The sequence below is a fragment of the Mustela nivalis genome, assembly GCF_964662115.1.
Source record: "Mustela nivalis genome assembly, chromosome: 12".
Taxonomy (NCBI): Eukaryota; Metazoa; Chordata; class Mammalia; order Carnivora; family Mustelidae; genus Mustela; species Mustela nivalis.
In genome coordinates, this window is record NC_139031.1 from 89,862,306 (window position 1) to 89,880,638 (window position 18,333).

Consider the following 18,333-nt stretch of genomic DNA (forward strand, 5'->3'; position numbering starts at 1 on the left):
TTTTGGTGCTCACAGCTTTGTAGTAAAGCTTGAAATCAGACAACGTGATGCCCCCAGTTTTTTTTTTTTTTCTTTTTAAACATTTCCTTAGCAGTTTGGGGTCTCTTCTGGTTCCATACAAAAACGCTCCAGCTCTTTGAAAAATGCCAGTGGAATTTTTTGTTTTGTTTTTGGTTTTTGTGGGTTTTTTTGTTGTTTTTAAGATTTTTATTTATTCATTTGACAGAGAGGGAGATCGCAAGTGGGCAGAGAGGCAGGCACAGAGAGGGGGAAGCAGGCTCCCCGCTGAGCAGAGAGCGGGATGCGGGGCTCAATCCAAGGACCCTGAGATTATGGCCTGAGCCCAAGGCAGGGGTTTAATCCACTGAGCCACCCAGGCACCCCAGTCGGTTAATTTTGATCCTGCTGACATTGAAAGTATAGATGGCTCTGGGCAGTATAGACATTTTAACAATGTTTATTCTTCCGATCCATGAGCATGGAGTGGTCTTCCATCTTTTTGTGTCTTCCTCAATTTCTTTCATGAGTGTTCTGTATTTCTTCGAGTACAGATCCTTTACCTCTTTGGTTATGTTTATTCTGAGGTATCTTATGATTCTTGGTGCTATAGTAAATGGAATCGATTCTCTAATTTTCCTTCCTGTATTTTCATTGTTAGTGTATAAGAAAGCAATTGATTTCTGTACGTTGACTTTGTATCCTGCCACGTTACTGAATTGCTGTATGAGTTCTAGTAGTTTGGGGGTGGAGTCTTTCAGGTTTTCCATATAAAGTATCATGTCATCTGTGAAGAGAGAGAGTTTGACGACTTCTTTGCCAATTTGAATACCTTTTATTTCTTTTTGTTTTCTGATTGCTGTTGCTAGGACTTCTGGTCTATGTTGAACAACAGGGATGAGAGTGGACAACCTTATCATGTTCCTGATCTCAAAGGGAAATCTGTCAGCTTTTCCCCATTGAGGTTGATATTCTCTGTGGGTTTTTCTTAGATAGATTTTGTGAAGCTGAGGAATGTTCCCTCTATCCCTATACTTTGAAGCCTTTTAATCAGGACTGGATGCTATGTCTTGTCAAATGCTTTTTCTGCATCAATTGAAGGGACCACGTGGTTCTTCTCTCTTCTGTTATTGATTTGTTCCATCACATTGATTGATTTGCGAATGTTGAACCACCCTTGCATTCCGTGGATAAATTCCACCTGGTCATGGTGGATAATCTTTTTAATGTAATGTTGGATCCTATTAGCTAGGATCTTGTTGAGAATTTTGGCATCCATATTCACCAGGGGTATTGGTCTGAAATTCTCCTTTTTGGTGGGGTCTTTGCCTGGTTTAGGGATCACGGTAATGCTGGCTTCATAAAAAGAGTCTGGAAGTTTTCCTTCTGGCACAAAAATAGACACATAGACCAATGGAACAGAGTAGAGAGCCCAGATACAGACCCTCAACTCTATGGTCAAATAATCTTCGACAAAGCAGGAAAAAATATACATTAGAAAAAAAGACAGTCTCTTCAGTAAATGGTGCTGGGAAAACTGGACAGTTATATGTAGAAGAATGAAATTCAACCATTCTCTTACACCATACACAAAGATAAACTAAAAATGGTTAAAAGACCTCAATGAGGCAGGAATCCATCAGAATCCTAGGGGAGAACATAGGCAGTAACCTCTTCAACATCAGCTGCAACAACTTTCAAGATATGTCACCAAAGGCAAAGGAAACAAAAGCGAAAATGAACTTTTGGGACTTCATCAAGATGAAACGCTTCTGCACAGCAAAGGAAACAGTTAACAAAACAAAGGGGAAACCCATGGAATGGGAGAAGACATTTGCAAATGACACTATAGACAAAGGGCTGATATCCAAGATCTATAAAGAACTCTTCAAACTCAACACCCAAAAAACAAGTCAAAAAATGGGCGTAAGACATGAACAGACACTTCCTCAAAGAAGACATACAAATGGCTAATAGGCACATAAATAAATGTTCATCATCAGTAGCCATCAGGGAGATTCAAATCAAAACCACATTGAGATACCACCTTATGCGAGTTAGAATGACAAAAATGAACAAGACATTAAACAGCGTGTGTTGGAGAGGATGTGGAGAAAGGGGAACCCTCTTACACTGTTGGTGGGAATGCAAGCTGTTGCAGCCGCTTTGGAAAACCGTGTAGAGATTCCTTAAGAAATTAAATGTAGAGCTACCCTATGACCCTGCAATAGCACTTCTGGGTATTTATCCCAAAGATACAGATATAGTGAAAAGAAGGGCCATTTGTAGCCCAATGTTCATAGCAGTTATGGCCACAACAGCCAAATTGTGGAAAGAACCAGATGCCCTTCAACAGGCGAATGGATAAGGAAGATGTGGTCCATCTACACTATGGAGTATTATGCCTGCGTCAGAAAGGATGAATACCCAACTTTTGTATCAACATGGACGGGACTATGCTAAGTGAAATAAGTCAAGCAGAGTCAAGTATCATATGGTTTCACTTATTTGAGGAGCATAAGGAATAACATGGAGGACATGGGGAGATGGAAGGAAGTGAGTTGGAATAAATCTGAAGGGGAGGTGAACCATGAGAGACTGTGGACTCAGAAACAAACTTTGAGGGTTTTGGAAGGGAGGGGGGGTGGGAGGTTGGGTGAGCCTGGTGGTGGGTATTATGGAGGGCATGTATTGCATGGAGCACTGAGTGGTGCATAAACAGTGAATTCTTGAATACTGAAAAGAAATTAAAAATTTTTAAAAATAGAATACATGTGGAAACAAAATGTATTATAATAGCACAAAAGTTTGGAGAGGGAGATGGAATGAATTGTTACAGGTTTTACAATATAGACAAACTGGTATCATTTCAGGGTGGGTAGTGGTAAGTTAAAGATGCATACTTATGATACTGTGATTTATATTAAGAGATTTATATTTGATCTTTGTCCCATTTCTTCCACCAAGCTTCTAAAATCCTTGGAATTTACTAAGTGTTGAGAGTGATAAAGGTGTATTTTGTTATATTAAATCAGGTGACTTTAGAAAGAACCTAAGAATGGGGTCTGGTTGCCAAGGAACCCAGCTCTGTGATTAGAATGTAATTAGAAAGTTTGAATTGACAGTTCCACTCTCCTCAACCTCTGGAAAAGGATGAAGTACTGGAAGTTAAATCCATTACCAATGACCATTTGATATCATGTCTGTGTCATGAAGCCTCCACAGAAACCCACAAGGAGAAGGTTCAGGGAGATGCTGGACTTGGAGGGAAACTCTTTTCCCTTTCCATATAACTTGTCCAATTTCTCCCATTTGGGTGTTCCTGAGTTCCTTTTATAATAAACCAATGATAAGATGTTTCTCTGAGTTCTGTGAGCCCCTCTAGCAAGTTACTTGAACCCTAGGAGGGAGTTGTTGGAGTCTCTGATCTATACCCTGTATGTCAAAACTACAGGTGACAACCTAGGTTTAAGATTTGTCTGAAGTGGAGGGGATTGGTCAGTCTTTTGGGACTGAGCTTTTAACAGGTGGAACCTGACACTTTCTCCAGGGTGTGTCAAGGATACCCAGCTAGTGTGAGAATTTCTTGGTGATGTTGAAAAATTCACACATCTTAATTGGTATCAGAACTGTAATAATCTAAATTGGAAAGCAACAAAAAAATGGTATAAATAATAATTGTAACAGAAAAATTGGATAATAAAATATTCAAAAGAATACAGGAACAAAGAAAGAAGGATAGGACAAATAAGAAAGATGATATACTTAAAATCAAACATGTCGATGTATTTGTCTTAAATGTAAGTGTTCTAAATACTCCCAATTAAAACATGGACAGCATGAGATTTAATGAAAATCAAAACCTATCCATATATATAGGAAATGCATTTTAAATCATTTGACACATGTAGGTTAAGATTGAAGGATGGATGGGGCGCCTGGGTGGCTCAGTGGGTTGAGCCCTTGCCTTCGGATCAAGTCGTAATCTCAGGGTCTTGGGATCGGGCCCCGCATCGGGCTCTCTGCTCGGCGAGGAGCCTGCTCCCCCCCCCCCCTGTCAAATAAATAAATAAATCTTTAAGGGAGAAAAAAATAAAAAAGACTGAAGGATGGAAAAGAAGATAAACCATGCAGATTCTAAAGTAAGATAAGCTAGAGTGGCTTAAATGGATATTGGACCAAGGAGTCTCCTTGATACGGAATACTACTAAAGAGAAAGACGAAATGTTCAAAATGACAAGATCAGTTATCTTACCTACCATAACCTAAATGCATGTGAATCCAATAACAAAAACTTTAAAAATATATGAAACCAAAATTGATGTGAAAGGAAAAAATAGAAAAATCCACACTTATGATTGAAGATTTTAACAGTTCTTGCTTCTTTCAAAAAAGACTTGAAAATTTGAAACTTGAAAAACTTCAAAGTTTTTGGTAGAAATACTGCCTTAAACAGCCACAGGCATCAAAGAAGTTCTGCCATATTATATATTTTTCATGTGATTATGGTTCTTTTGAAAGAATTTGCACCACTTTAGAAATGTTTTTATTTGCAATCCAAAGAAGACCAGCCTATTTTTCCACCTATTCAGTTACAGAGATTATTGCCAAGTAGTGGTTCATTACCAAAGGTTATCCTAAAGTCAAAGCAATACACACCCAGAGTCAGAGAGTAATCAGTCTACATGCATACACAGTACTATTTATTTGTTTACAAAATGATAATGGGACATACCTTATGATGTGTTCCCTGTGTTATATGGAGGCTTACATACTGAATTTCAGTTATTTCACACTCACAGAGAAATGAATCAACATTACACTTCCATTTATACTTACTACGTAAAGGTTTTTTTGAAGTCTCACAGAGAAATAAACATAACACTGATGTGAACAGAGATTTCTGCCCGAGTTTCAGAGATTTATTTCTTTTTCTTCCAAATAACATCAAACAACGTGTGGTTCTGGAGTGCTCCCTCTGGCCCACATGTGAAGGGTGGTGATCAGAGCCCCATGGGCAGATGCCCCTTCCTTCTGGGAACTCTGAAGGAATATCGCCGCTTGCTGTGGAGGTGCCGGACCATTTGTTTCTGATGATTATCTGATGTTTCAGGAAATACCATCTCTTCTCCATCTATATTTGTTTATTTTTAAACAAATAAAACAACAGCATCCTTTAAACTGTTAAAATGCATTCCCATCCATTAATTTCATATTAATCTTGCAATTAAAGATCTGCACAAATATACTACTCTAATTTTTTAAATTTGAAACTGGATGCTTATGGCATCCATTATCCATTATCAAGAATATGAAGGGAGCATTAATGAACAGAATTTAATGTTCAGTTTAACCATTAACTGAAGAATAAATCTGTGCTGACTCATATCTGTAAAGCAATATGGCTTCTTTAGAAGGAGGGAGCTGTTGCATTGGTCTCTTTCCACTTTGATTGGCCTTCACATGTCTGTGCTATTTTCCTCCTACCACATTTTTGTGGTGTAAGAGCATTAGAATATTCTGTTGTGCTGCAGGGTGAAATGTGATGGGTGAGTCTGTCTATAAATAAAAACAATTACTGTAAAAAAAAAAAAAAAAAAGCCAAGCTTTTCTGAGGCCTACAATAGGAGAAAGAGGTACAGAGGTGGGGTAAACCCCCCTCCCCCCTCCCAGCCCCCAGCCCACCTCCCCTCTACTGGAGGTAAGAATTCGCCTCTGCTCTCTCCCTGTTCTAAACCTGGCAGAGGATGCAACCCTTCTATAGACCCCTAGGAGACCAGGGCCTACCCTATTTTAGTTCTCAATATCTAGAAGTAAATAGACTGTCACCCAGAAACCATCAAAAAGAAAATAGGAAAGCTTGCTACACATTAAATTGAGGTTCCTCCTAAGAGATTAAATGTCCTAATCTCCAGTACCTGTGAATATGACCTTATTTGGAAATAAGATATTTGCAGATGATCAAGTTAAGATGAGGTCATTGGCGTGACCAACCTGGAGCAGGTTGTCTCTCAACAGCCTTCAAAAGGAACAGACCCTGCTGACACCCTAATCTTAAACTTGTGGCCTCCAGGACTGCGAACCAGTACACTTCTGTGGTTTAAGCTACCTACTCTGTGATACTTGGTCATGGCAGTCCTAGCAAACTGATACTTAGTTAGCTACATGATGTATTCCATCCTATCAGTAAAATAGGAAAAAAAGAAATGAATCCATATGGCTTTTTTCTTACTGCAAATCTAGAGTCTAAAAATACAGGTGGGGGAAGCTGAAGTAGGCTTGGGGATTGGGGGAGAGGATGTTACATCTGCTTTCAGTACCTGAACTGTAGCGTTAGAGAGTGAGTGAGTCTGCACAGTGAACACTGTAAATGGGGATTACATTGTTTACAGGTGCTTATGTCCAGCCATGCCTCCACACTCGAAAATAACAAGTGTGCCTAGAGTAAATGTTGTATCTATACAGATATGCAACGATGATGGACAATCACTCTTTGCCACCAGCACAGTGAATCAATGTCAGATCTTCTCCACTCGTTTGTTCTCTGACCTTGGGAAGTCAGCTAGAGACATGATCTCTTAGAAGTAGTTCTAAGAGGAAGAAGAAGTTGTTTCTTACATGTCATCTTCTTTTTGAAATATATTAATCTTTTTGTCTCCGAAAGTAAAATATTTAAGGATCCTTCACTATTTAGGGGTCGAACCTAAAATAATAAAAAACAAGATTACCATCTCAACAAATACTTTTTAAAATTAAGCTGTAAGTCTGTTTGCTTATATATAAAGCATTAGTTATTAAAATATTCTAAGTGCTCCCCTCAAAATATTCTCAAAAACCAATGAAACAAGTAAAAAAAAAAAAACAGAAAAATACCAGTCAAAGGGATAAAATTTCAGAAATATGAATATCACAGATTAAAGAAATCTGAATATTGGTAACATAGAAATACATTCAATTTTTAAGTTAACTTTTTAGAAATTATGAGTATTAAAGTTATCTTCAGAAGATTCATCTGCCTAAATAAATTCATTTTATCAAATAGTTAATGTTACTCATTCACATTTAGAATTGCTAAAAAATTTTCATGTTTAATGTAGTCAGGTAGTCCTTGCAAAAGCTTTTCCCTCAGCTGATACTGTTTAAAGCAGGACAAAAATCTCACATAATTTGGACTACTTTCTTCATCCTATTCCAATATAAATTTTTTTGATACATAGTTCATCTTATGTATAAATATCCCCAAATTTATTCTTTAATCTTCAGTGATCTTTTCTTACAAAATGGCAGTCTTTTATGTTTAAATTTTTGTTTTTGAAATTATTTGTAGTAGAAGTATACTTTTTTATTATGAATTTATAAAATTCTAATTGAAAATCTTAAACAGAGCTTTGGTTTTTATTTTTTTTTCCCTTGGTCTGTAAAATTTTCTTTTTCAGGATACACACGTATACTAAGTGAAAATTAATAACAAGTAAAAGTAACTAAACTGAATGTGGGTTGTAGCATCTATAGCATATGATATAAATGAGTACATATAAATGTACTGTTTGATCTTAACAATGCTACTTTAAGTATGAATCACAAAATACTTTTGTACTAATAATTAAATTAACCATTTGGGGTTTTGCTGAGTATTTTCTGCTCTCTGTTCAGCCTCCAAATTAGCAGATGTACAAATGAATATTCCTGCTTCCATTTTCAGTCAATAATTTTCATTAGTCACATGATCTCAATGTCAAATCACCTTCTTGAGAGGGACAGTCTGGATCCATTCCATGGAGTTCACATTAAAGATGTCCACTGCATTTTCACTGTACACGGAGAGATATGGGGCATTGTAACCTGGGAGATGGGGAGCAGGTGACAGCAAGTATGGGCTTCAGGATTCACTTTTTAACTGGGTTTTTTATTAAGATAATTATAAATTCACATGCAGTTTTAAGAATACAGAAAGATCTCTTGCACACTCTGTCTAGTTCATCCCAGTGTAACATTTTGCAAAACTAGGATACTGACATTGATAGAATCAGCCTACTCATCCTGGGCAGATCTCCCCAGTGTGTGTGTGTGTGTGTGTGTGTGTGTGTGTGTGTGTGTGTGTGTGTAGGTCCGTACAATGTTATCACCTGTGTAGGTTCATGTATCCATAAGTATAGTCAAGATACAGACTATTTACACCACCACAAGTATCCCTCAGGGTTCCCTTTTATAATCCCACCCACATCCCCCTCCTTCCCTAACTCCTGAGAATCAATAGCTTGTCTTCCATTTCTAAAATTTTGTCATTTCAAATATGTTGTATGAGTGGAATCACACAGCATTCATGATAAATTTTATCTGCTAAGCCTTAATACATTTAAAAAAAAATCCTTCAGATTGGAAACCTAAGAGAATCTCATACCATTATAATAGTCTAATTATCATATTGCTGCCTCAAATATTTTTAATATGGTTAAGATAAGTAAAAATATAAATGATGATGTATATGGTTTACATTTTAGAATATGACACAGTGAAAGCCTGACAAAAAGCTTTCTAACATTTTCATCTAATGGAAGCTTTACTAAGTAATTGCATAACATTTCAAAGTTTGTGGCTCCTAAACTAATTGAGTTCACAGCACAAACACAGTAGAAGATGAGAACAGTATATGTGGAGAATGATGTTCACGAGCAAAGCAGCGAACACTGGCAGCCACTAGCATCTTTGGAACTTTCTCCATGGCTAATAATGACTTACAGTTACAAACTTCTCATATGAGCGTCTCTCCATGAAAACAACAGCAATGTAACAACCTTTCCTCTGTGTACTTGTGCCATCCTTCTCCCTTTTCTAAGAGCCGTGCTCTGAAGAGTGCCAGCCACCTTTCTTCCCACTTCCACACCTCAGTCCAAGCAGTCTGACCTGGGCCCTCACTCCTGCATTAAACTGCTCTCACAGCAAGTCATCAACCACCCATTATTGCTGAAGCCAACACACACATTTTAGTCTGTCTTACTTGACTGCTCAGTGATGCTTGCGGGCTTCTTGCCTCCTGACCATCCCTCTGACATTTGTGCTGCTTGGTTTTCTAACCTGTGCCCTCTTAACCTATTTACTGTCCCACTGTCAGTACACACTCAGCATGTCCAGGGAATCAGGCTGACAACATCAGAAACCAGGAACCCATTTTAGTGTTGCCATGAGTAGATGAGCAGACATCACGTGCCCGAATGTGCTTCAGTGGGACATGTACAATACTATTAATGAAGTATTCTTCATAATAGTCTTTAGAGCTTGTTTTCAGTTACAGGAAATTTAGAATATAAAGGAAGATGCAAAGCACCATGAGGAAACATCCAGATTGTGGAGTATCCTGCAGGACAGCAAGTCAGCGGCATGGAAGACCACTCAAGATTAGACAATATCTAAGATGTAAGATGTAACAATAACAAGGAATATGTGGACCTTCAAATTTTGATTCCAAGAAATGCATTGTCAGAAGAGACATCTTTGTGATAATCAGGAATGTTTGAATATGTATTTGATGATAATAAGAACCATGGGTAACTTCTTCGGGGGTGATAATAGCAATGTGGTTTTATGAAAATGTCCATATTTTTAGAGGTGTAATGTAAAATATATAAAGGTGGAATGATAGTGACTTCTGGGATCTGATTTAAAAGATTTCCACACAACAAAAAAGAAAGAAGTTGAATGAGCATAACCTTCATCCCCTGTCCGAATCCACTCTTCCTTTGTTTTTTTTAGGAGATATTGGCATCTGCTCATTTGCTCAAGTTCAACATCTGAGGATCATTGCTGATTCTCTTGACCCACCACTTCCACTTCCAACCAAGCGTAAATTTTGTCAGTTATATCTTCAGTATCCCTCAGATCCTCTCCTTTCCACCGTAACTGCCTCTGCCTTACGCAGCTTTAATCCACAATTTCTACTGTGACCTCCAAGTTGGTCTCTTGGTCTCCAGTCTCACCTTGCATCATCTTTAATCCAACCATTGGAATCTAGGGGTTTTTCTGAAATTGCAAATCTCACCCTGTGCCTACAGAACAGCTTCTGTGGTGTGGCTCATGAGGACCCCTCCAGCCCTGTCTCTTGAACTGTCATCTTGAACTCCATATCTGAAACACTGAACTTAGAGTTCTTTATGAAGTGCAGTGTGGATGGCCTGTTCCAATTAGGACAGAGCAGCTGATATTGGACATACCCTGCCACCATCAATAATTATAAAACTGGAAAATATATATATAAGAAGTAACTTTTTAGGTATTAGTATACAGCACAAGATTGCCATTCCTTAAAAAAAAAAGAGAGAGAGAGAGAGGAAGACATGAGGTAGATCCTACATTCCCCTAGCTTTCTACTAGGGAAAATTTCCAAACTGCTGTGCAGAAAAAATGGAGCCCAAGCAGAGAGTGGAAGTTTTGCTGGGCAGAGGAAACAGATACTAATGTGTCTGGAATTTACAAGGCAGGATACACAGAGGAAAGAGCCACAGAAAAGTTGTCACAGGTATGTGTACTCTGGTTCCCTCAAAGTCCCTGGCCAAATCCAAAGCTGCTCATGGACAGAGCAAAACTCCTTGAGACCTGCTCAGAGTCTTGAGGGATGAACAAAAATGTAGTAAGTAGTACTGTGCTGGAGAGACATTTGGTTTCTGACATAGACAAAGTGGAGAGTCAGTGGACACTGAGTGCCCAGAAACCCTGGGCACTCAGTTGAGACCCCCAAAAGGCCATTATTTAGGAGTAAGGACTAAAAGGCCAAAATAGGTCCATCCTAACAAAGTCTAAAGTCAATCCTCAGCAAAAGCAGGGTGACTCATCCATCAGATTAAGATTAATGCCTGTCAGAACAAAACACAGCCCTCCATGTTATGCATAGTACAGTCCAGAGTCCCTGTGTCATAGCATCCATAACATCCAGCAAAGGGCAAAAAAATAATAAGATGTAAAAAGGCAGGAAGATACCCTTAATTCAGAAGGAAAAAAAGTCAATGGAAACACCTGCAAATGAACCATATGTTGGAATAATTATAAGTAATTATTGTAAGTAGTTCAGGACTTCATGAAAACATAAATGTATTAGAAGATAGGACAATTTCACTAACTGGAAATTTCCAAAAAAGTTGAAATTATAAACAGAAGAATACAGTATCTGAAATGCTTAATTCCTGGATAAACCAGGGGGAAAAGGTCAGTGAAATTGAAGATGGGGGGTCAGTAGAAATTATCCAAACTAAAGGACAGAAAAAAATATTTTTAAAAAAGTCTCAGTGACCTGTGAAACAAAATCAAGAGGTCTGGGGGCACCTGCGTGGCTCAGTCAGTTAAGCTTCTGCCTTTGGCTCAGGTCATGATATTGGGGTTCTGAGATCCAGGCCCGATTCAGGCTCCCTGCTCAGTGGTGAGCCTCCCCACCCCACCCTGCTGGTACATGTGCGTGCACACTCTCTCACTCTAAACAAATCTTATTTTAAAAATGGAGAGGTCTGATAAACATGTATTTTGATCTGCAGAAAAGAGAATAAGTTAGAAAAATTTGCAGAAATTTAATGCCTAAAATTTTTCCAAAATTAATGAGAGATATCAGTCTTCAGATCCAAAAAGTTCTGAAAACCCCAAGGAGAATATATACCAAAAAAACTGCATGTAAGCCCATCATAGTCAAATTGCTGAAAACCAAAGATAATGAAAAAATCTTAAAAACTGCTAAATAGAAGACATGGAGGGAACAACAATGAAAATGGTTGCTTTCTCATCAGGAATGGTGGAAGTCAGAAAACAGTAGAATGTGTTTTTAAAGAGTTGAAAGACAAAAGCACTTTACATTTCTTTAGCTGGCCTTCCCTGGCCTACTGTGTTAGATTAGGCATCCCTCCTGTGTGCTCTTGTAGACTGTTCTGCTCCCCTGTCACAGCACTTGCTTGATTGTTGGTCTCATGTCATGATTATAATCTCCATATGAACACAAACTAGCCTGTTTTATGTTTAATACTGTGCCCTTAACCCTTGGAAGAGTAAGTTGCTTATATAAGTTCTCTGTACTATTCTGTAAGTGAATCAAAAGGCTGTATTTAATTTACAAAATGATGACTTGTACCAATAAAATATGAAATAAGCTAAAATTATTTAGGAGCATTACAGGTACACTTTACATAAACTAAATCCAAAAAGCAAAAAATAGTAACTGTTTCTTATGACTTATTAATGTGTATGTGATTTTCAGTTACCATGAAGATAACCTGTTTAGGAGCTTACAGAAAACAACAATTTGGATTAAGGATATAAGCAGCATAAATTTTCCTATGAAAAAATAAAAGATAAAGGCTAAGTTACCACATGTATGACCTAGATATAACTTCATTACAGCTGTTCTACTTGAAAAGACTTAGAAAAATCAGGAAATATCTTCAGTGGTGTTGTTTTCAGAAATAAAACCTGTCACTAACAATAGTTAGCGGAAATAGAAGTAGAATTAAAAAGGCAAGAAAGATGGGACGCCTGGGTGGCTCAATTGGTTAAGCGGCTGCCTTCGGCTCAGGTCATGTTCCCAGCGTCCTGGGATCGAGTCCCACATTGGGCTCCTTGCTCGGCAGGGAGACTGCTTCTCCCTCTGCCTCTAGCCTGCCACTCTGTCTGCCTGTGCTTGCGCTCTGTATCTCTCTCTCCTCTCTCTCTCTCTCTCTCTCTCTCTAACAAATAAATAAATAAATCTTAAAAAAAAAAAAAAAAGAAAACGCAAGAAAGATACAGAAAGACAAGGGAACAAATTGTAAGATAGCCTTACGGCAGTAAGTTGGAGCTGCTGGCCACATCAGCTCAACTGGCCTAGATCGGAGGCCCCTGCTGTCAGTGTAAATGCCAATGCTCTTAAAACATAGCAGATACTCAATACTGGAGATCTCGACGGCACAGAGAGCGTCCACGGGCTCGTGTGCAATAAACGATAGTGTCGGGTCCTGTGAGTGGAGCATCCTGTATGGGACTCCTTCTTTCCTCAAGGGGCATCTCAGGAACCCCGACTGGAATCCTACACAAAGCTGCTCATTGAAGATGGCCATCCACTGGACACTGGTTGGGATCTGGAGCTCTTTAAATTTTCTGTGAGAAATTTTCTTGCTCTGAAACAGCTCATAACAAAAGACTTGGCTTTTCCTTGCTACACAGAGGCATGTGTGGGCCCCTTGGCACACTGTTCCGGAAGTCATTGTCTGACACCCTTTTGTTTCTGCTAGCTTGTGAGTGTCAGTCTTCCGTCCATCCAAAGCTGACATGGGAAACAGCCGCACGTGGTGACTTCTCCCAGAGATCACCGCAACCATCTGGCCATGGGGAATGAGCTCAATCTGATGAATCTTCTTCATGTTACCAACCCGAATAATTTCTACACAAATCAACATGGTTATAAGTCAATGTCAAGTTCAGAATAATCTGTTTATTTTGAATGTTCTTTTCAGTTTTACATAAAAACAATTGAAAAAGGTCAATAAAAATGATCTCATAAATCTTAATGTTCTGTGAATAAATTCTTTACAAATAAAATGGCCACTCACTTGCAAATTAGCAATGTAGCTTATTTTTAAAAATTTTTTAATGAGTTATAATTGAGGTATACCATTATATTTCAGGTATACAATAGAATGATTCAGTATTTGTATAAACTGCAAAATGATCACCATAGTAAGCCTAGTTAACATCCAGCACCATACATAGTTAACAAAATTTTTGTTCTTATGATGAGAATTGCTGAGATCTCCCAGAAACTTTCAAGTAAACAATAAACTATTATTAACTATAGTCACTGTGCTATACATTATGCCTCCAGGACTTACTTTAGAACCGGAAACCTATACCTTTTGACCCCATTCATTCATTTTTCACCCTCCATTCCTCGCCTCTAGCAACCACCAGTCTGTTCTCTGTTATCCATGAGCTGCTGTGTGTGTGTGTGGTTTTTTTGGCTTTTTTTTAGATTCCACATAAAAGAGCCATCAAAATTGATCTTTGTCTGATTTATTTCACTTAGCATAATACCCTTGAGGTTCATCCATGTTGTCACAGATGGAAAGATGTTCTTTTTACGGCTAAATAATATTTCATTGTATAGAATACCACATTTTTTTTATCAATCCATCCATTGATGGACACTTAGGTTGTTTCATATCTTGATTACTACAAATAATTCTGTAGTGAACGTGAGGGTGTAGATATCTTTTCTAGTTAGTATATTTTTCCTTTGGATAAATCACCAGAACTAGAATTGCTAAGTCATATAGTAATTTGAGGAACTTCCATACTGTTTTCCACAGAGGCCGAACTAGATTACATCCCCAGCAATACAGTATATGAGTTCTCTTTTTCCACATTCTTGCCAACACTTGTTAGTCCTTGTCTTTCTGATTATATCCATTCTAACAGTTAAGAATGATATTTCATTGTATTTTTTATTTGCATTTCCCTGATGATTCAGGATATTAAGAACCTTTTCATGTCGTGTTGCTGTTGGGCATCTATATGTCTTTTTTGGGGAAAAATGTCTATTCAAATCCTCTGACCATTTTTAAATTAGACTGGAGATTTTTTTTTTTTGCTAGTGAGTTGTAGGATTTCTTTATATATTTTAGATATATACCCTTATAAGGTATGATTTTGCAAATATTCTCTCATATTCAGTAAATTGCCTTTTCATTTTCTTGAAAATGAAGCCTTTTGAAAAATGGTTACCTTTACTGTAAGGGGAATATTTTCTTATTTTTAAATTCTCTCCCAATTACTATTCTATTGGATCTAAGTCACGCTCTAATAAAATCACAGACATAATCTCAGGATAGATTTGAGAGGGATAGAAAAGGATAGGAAGGAAAGGATAAGAGATCAAAAATCATATATGTTCAAAAAAGTAATTACTCGAAAGACAACAAAATTACCTTAATAATAAAGTTAACATAATAAAGCATAATAAATATTTACTTATTTATTTTATTCAATAAATTAGCTTAATAACCTTAAACCCTGATATTCTAGGCAGCAGGCCAAACACCATTCAGTGTCCAACAAATGCTAACATACTACTTTTTTAGGGGGGATAAAGTATCCTTTTTTCTTCTGGCACTACATTGAGTCCTTGATAGTCCTCCAACTATGTGTGGAGTAGTTCCTGTGTGCCCAGCACTGTTCTGGGTGCATGGAGTGCATTGCCACACAAAAAAGAGACCTGTTCCTGTTCTCATGCTGGACTCCTGCTTTCATGGCCCTCCTTGGCAGGACTGAGTCACCCACACAGCACGGGAGGCCTTCAACGCAGGACACAGTTGATGCCCTTCAAATGTGGGTTCTCCTCTAGCTAAGCCACCAGACAGGCACCAGACATTCACGGGGACAGCGGTATAGAATGGTATAGATGTTTGACTTCATCTAGTCCTCCATGTTCCCTTCAAACAACCCTGAGCACCCAGACAAGGACAAGGAACTCTGCTCTCTTCTCCAGGAAATACCCAGTTATATGCTCACTGCGGTGCCATCAGGGGTGGGACAGGCTAGCAAGCAGAACCATGTGGCTTTTTTTTTTCAGGTGCCAATTCGAAGACAGTAAACTGAGTTCTTAACAGTAGACTCATTACATAAAATCACCCATGAAGATACTTAGACTCTGGGAAGATTATGGATCTCTGGATATTAGAAAAGTCATCATTTGACTTGAAAATATATCAAACCAGATCTGGAAGATTTCTTTTACAGAATGAAAGAACAAATCTAGTACTGTATTTTCAGAGTTATGGCAGAACAGTAAAGACTCTCCTTACCACCTATGGTAACATGCACGACAAAGAACCCTTCTTCATTTCCCAGAGCGATTCTTTTGTGATCTGTATTTGACACATAAATACAACGTCAGGGTTTTTTGGGGTGGGGGGGGCGGTGAACATTAAGTAAAGCTATTAGATTAAACTGGACAAATTTATCAATATGGAAAAAGTTTAAAAGTCAAATTAGATACATATTTAGCATATATAAAAATGAAAAACATAATTTGCAACATTTTGCTTTCAGCTTGTAGAAGTAAAAATAAAACACAAATTTTCTCAACAGAAAGATCATTACCTTTATGAATACTTGAAAAGATAGTTTAAGTTATGGTATATTTTTATTTTTTTTTTAAGATTTTATTTATTTATTTGACAGACAGATCACAAGTAGGCAGAGAGGCAGGCAGAGAGAGAGAGGAGGAAGCAGGCTCCCCAAAGAGCAGAGCGCCTGACGTGGGGCTCGATCCCAGGACCCTGGGATCATGACCTGAGCCGAAGGCAGAGGCTTTAACCCACTGAGCCACCCAGGTGCCCCAGTTATGGTATATTTTTAAATTTGCTCTCAATAAGCTACTGTCTCATGAATGAAAAAACTGCATTTAATTTATCAGTGCTCCTGGCCTGAACTGTAACGCACTGGTGTGTGTCAGGACATAGCTAGGACTAAGTCTCAGAGTGGAAGTTCAGCACTTCACTGAGCAACTGCCTTGAGTACAGAGCACAGAATTATGTATTAGCTCACTTAATCCCCTTCATAGCTGGAAAGCAGGAACTGTGTGCACTTCACGCATGGGTACGGTAGTAACGGGTTCCCTCTTATACAGCAGTAAATAGCAGGGTGGCTCGAAGGCAAAAAAAACTGTTTGGGCAATAAAAATATACTTGTTTATTCAGTACTGATCTTGGCAATTCATTCATTTGCTCACTCATTTTTCATTTGTTTACTGAGTTCTGAGCATTGGGAATACAGACACAAAAGACGGTCTCTGCCCTCGAGATAGGTGGTAGTGCACAATTAGTATACAGGGTCACACTGTTGGTGTGTTGGAGCCAGCTGGGTTTGGGAACTCAGAATTATTCAGACTCAGGACAGGTATTACTGAACATTAAAGAGACATCGTTTTGCATGGGGCCTGGGGAACCATCATAGGATCAAGTATACTAATATTTTTGCAGAGTACTAACAGCAGGTGGGCTGTGGGGAGACCCCACCAGCCTTGGCCGGGTTTGGCTGACACACGAGTAGTGCATCAAGTTACTGTTTTTGGATTTCAAGCTGGAGACTGAGGTGAGGCGCCTGTGTGGCAGGTCCGTACCTATGATCGCAGCTGTCCGACTGGTTCTGATCAAGGGCAGGCTGCCATCATAAGCCTCTTCCAGCACATAGACTGAGCGGTCTCTGGAGGGGCTTTTTCTCAGCGTCTTGTGCAGGTCCCTCAACACTCGCACCCACTCCCACTTGTCGTTCTCGCTGTCTGCTAGGATGGGTACCGAGTACCGGTTGCGAGGTGCTGAGAGCTGCGATGCCGTGACCTGCAATGATTTAAGGAACATCTCAGTTATCGAAAGCAGAACTCTTCCTGCCAGCCCATTCAGCACTTTTCATCAAAATCACCATTGGTAGATGTCACTTCTAATACCGTTACCCTCTACCCGGTTAGTAGAATAAATGACTTGAGCATCAGAACCCAGGCCAAAAGCAAAATGTCAGAATCACCTCTATTGTGATCCTCATAAGAACGCTGGATACTCTGTCTAAATAATACTGAATTTCATCAGTGAAAATAGGTACCGTTTATTGAGTGTTGACTCCACCGGAAACTGCTCTAAGAAATGCACACGTGTTAATTGATCTAATCCCCCATGGAAAAATTCAGCAGGCCGACACCACTGCTCTGCCCATTTTCCAGGTGAGAAGGCAGGCACAGTGGGGAAAACTGCTAGCAGTGTGATGCCAGAACCCCCACTCTGAGCCTCTCTGCTTCTTCACTCCAGACACAGCTGTGTACATTTTGGTGTCTTCTTAAATGCAGTCAGGCAATGTGTCTCAATCGCAATCATCATAATCAATTCTGCTATTATTCAACATTCAGGGGTTCTTTGTTGTTAAGTCGCAGATACTTAGAAGTGCTTATGCTTTCCTGGCTGCTGCGTGCCTGTAGTATACATCATTACTAGTGAATGACAAATAAAATTTAAACTTAAAAATACATACTTAGCCTAGCAGTGCTCTAAATTTATATGTAAAACCTTCTTTTGTAAACATCAATTAAGCAGCAGTAGCGTAATAAATTCCTGCTTCCTAAGTCAGTGCCAATGGCCAGGCCTTTTTAGGGTTTTTTGGTGGCTGATTCGAGTCTGCATGGACGTCTCTCCCGGGACTAAGGACCCAGGAATACCTTTGTGCAGCCTTTGTTGAATACAAGAGTCACGGATTGACTGTAACCATCTGGGTCACAAGGGGACTGCAGTCCTTTCCTTTCTCTGTCACTTTATGGATAAAGAATCACTTCCAAGATCACTTTAA

The 18,333-nt window shown here is 38.8% G+C and overlaps 1 protein-coding gene across 1 annotated transcript in view; it reads right to left on the reverse strand.

Annotated features, from left to right (window-relative positions):
* Positions 1-4,733: 4,733 nt before the first annotated feature.
* LOC309845034 (serine/threonine-protein kinase MRCK alpha-like) overlaps positions 4,734-18,333 on the reverse strand; it is a 66,588-nt gene continuing 52,988 nt past the window's right edge. Inside the window, exons 10-15 of the mRNA XM_082692489.1 lie at positions 17,123-17,339; positions 15,804-15,866; positions 12,788-13,384; positions 7,742-7,839; positions 6,616-6,700; positions 4,734-5,131 (exon numbers count right to left, since the gene is read on the reverse strand). Of these exons, the coding sequence (XP_082548615.1) occupies positions 5,001-5,131; positions 6,616-6,700; positions 7,742-7,839; positions 12,788-13,384; positions 15,804-15,866; positions 17,123-17,339 (1,191 nt within the window). The 3' untranslated portion in view covers positions 4,734-5,000. The remainder of the gene's footprint in view (positions 5,132-6,615; positions 6,701-7,741; positions 7,840-12,787; positions 13,385-15,803; positions 15,867-17,122; positions 17,340-18,333) is intronic.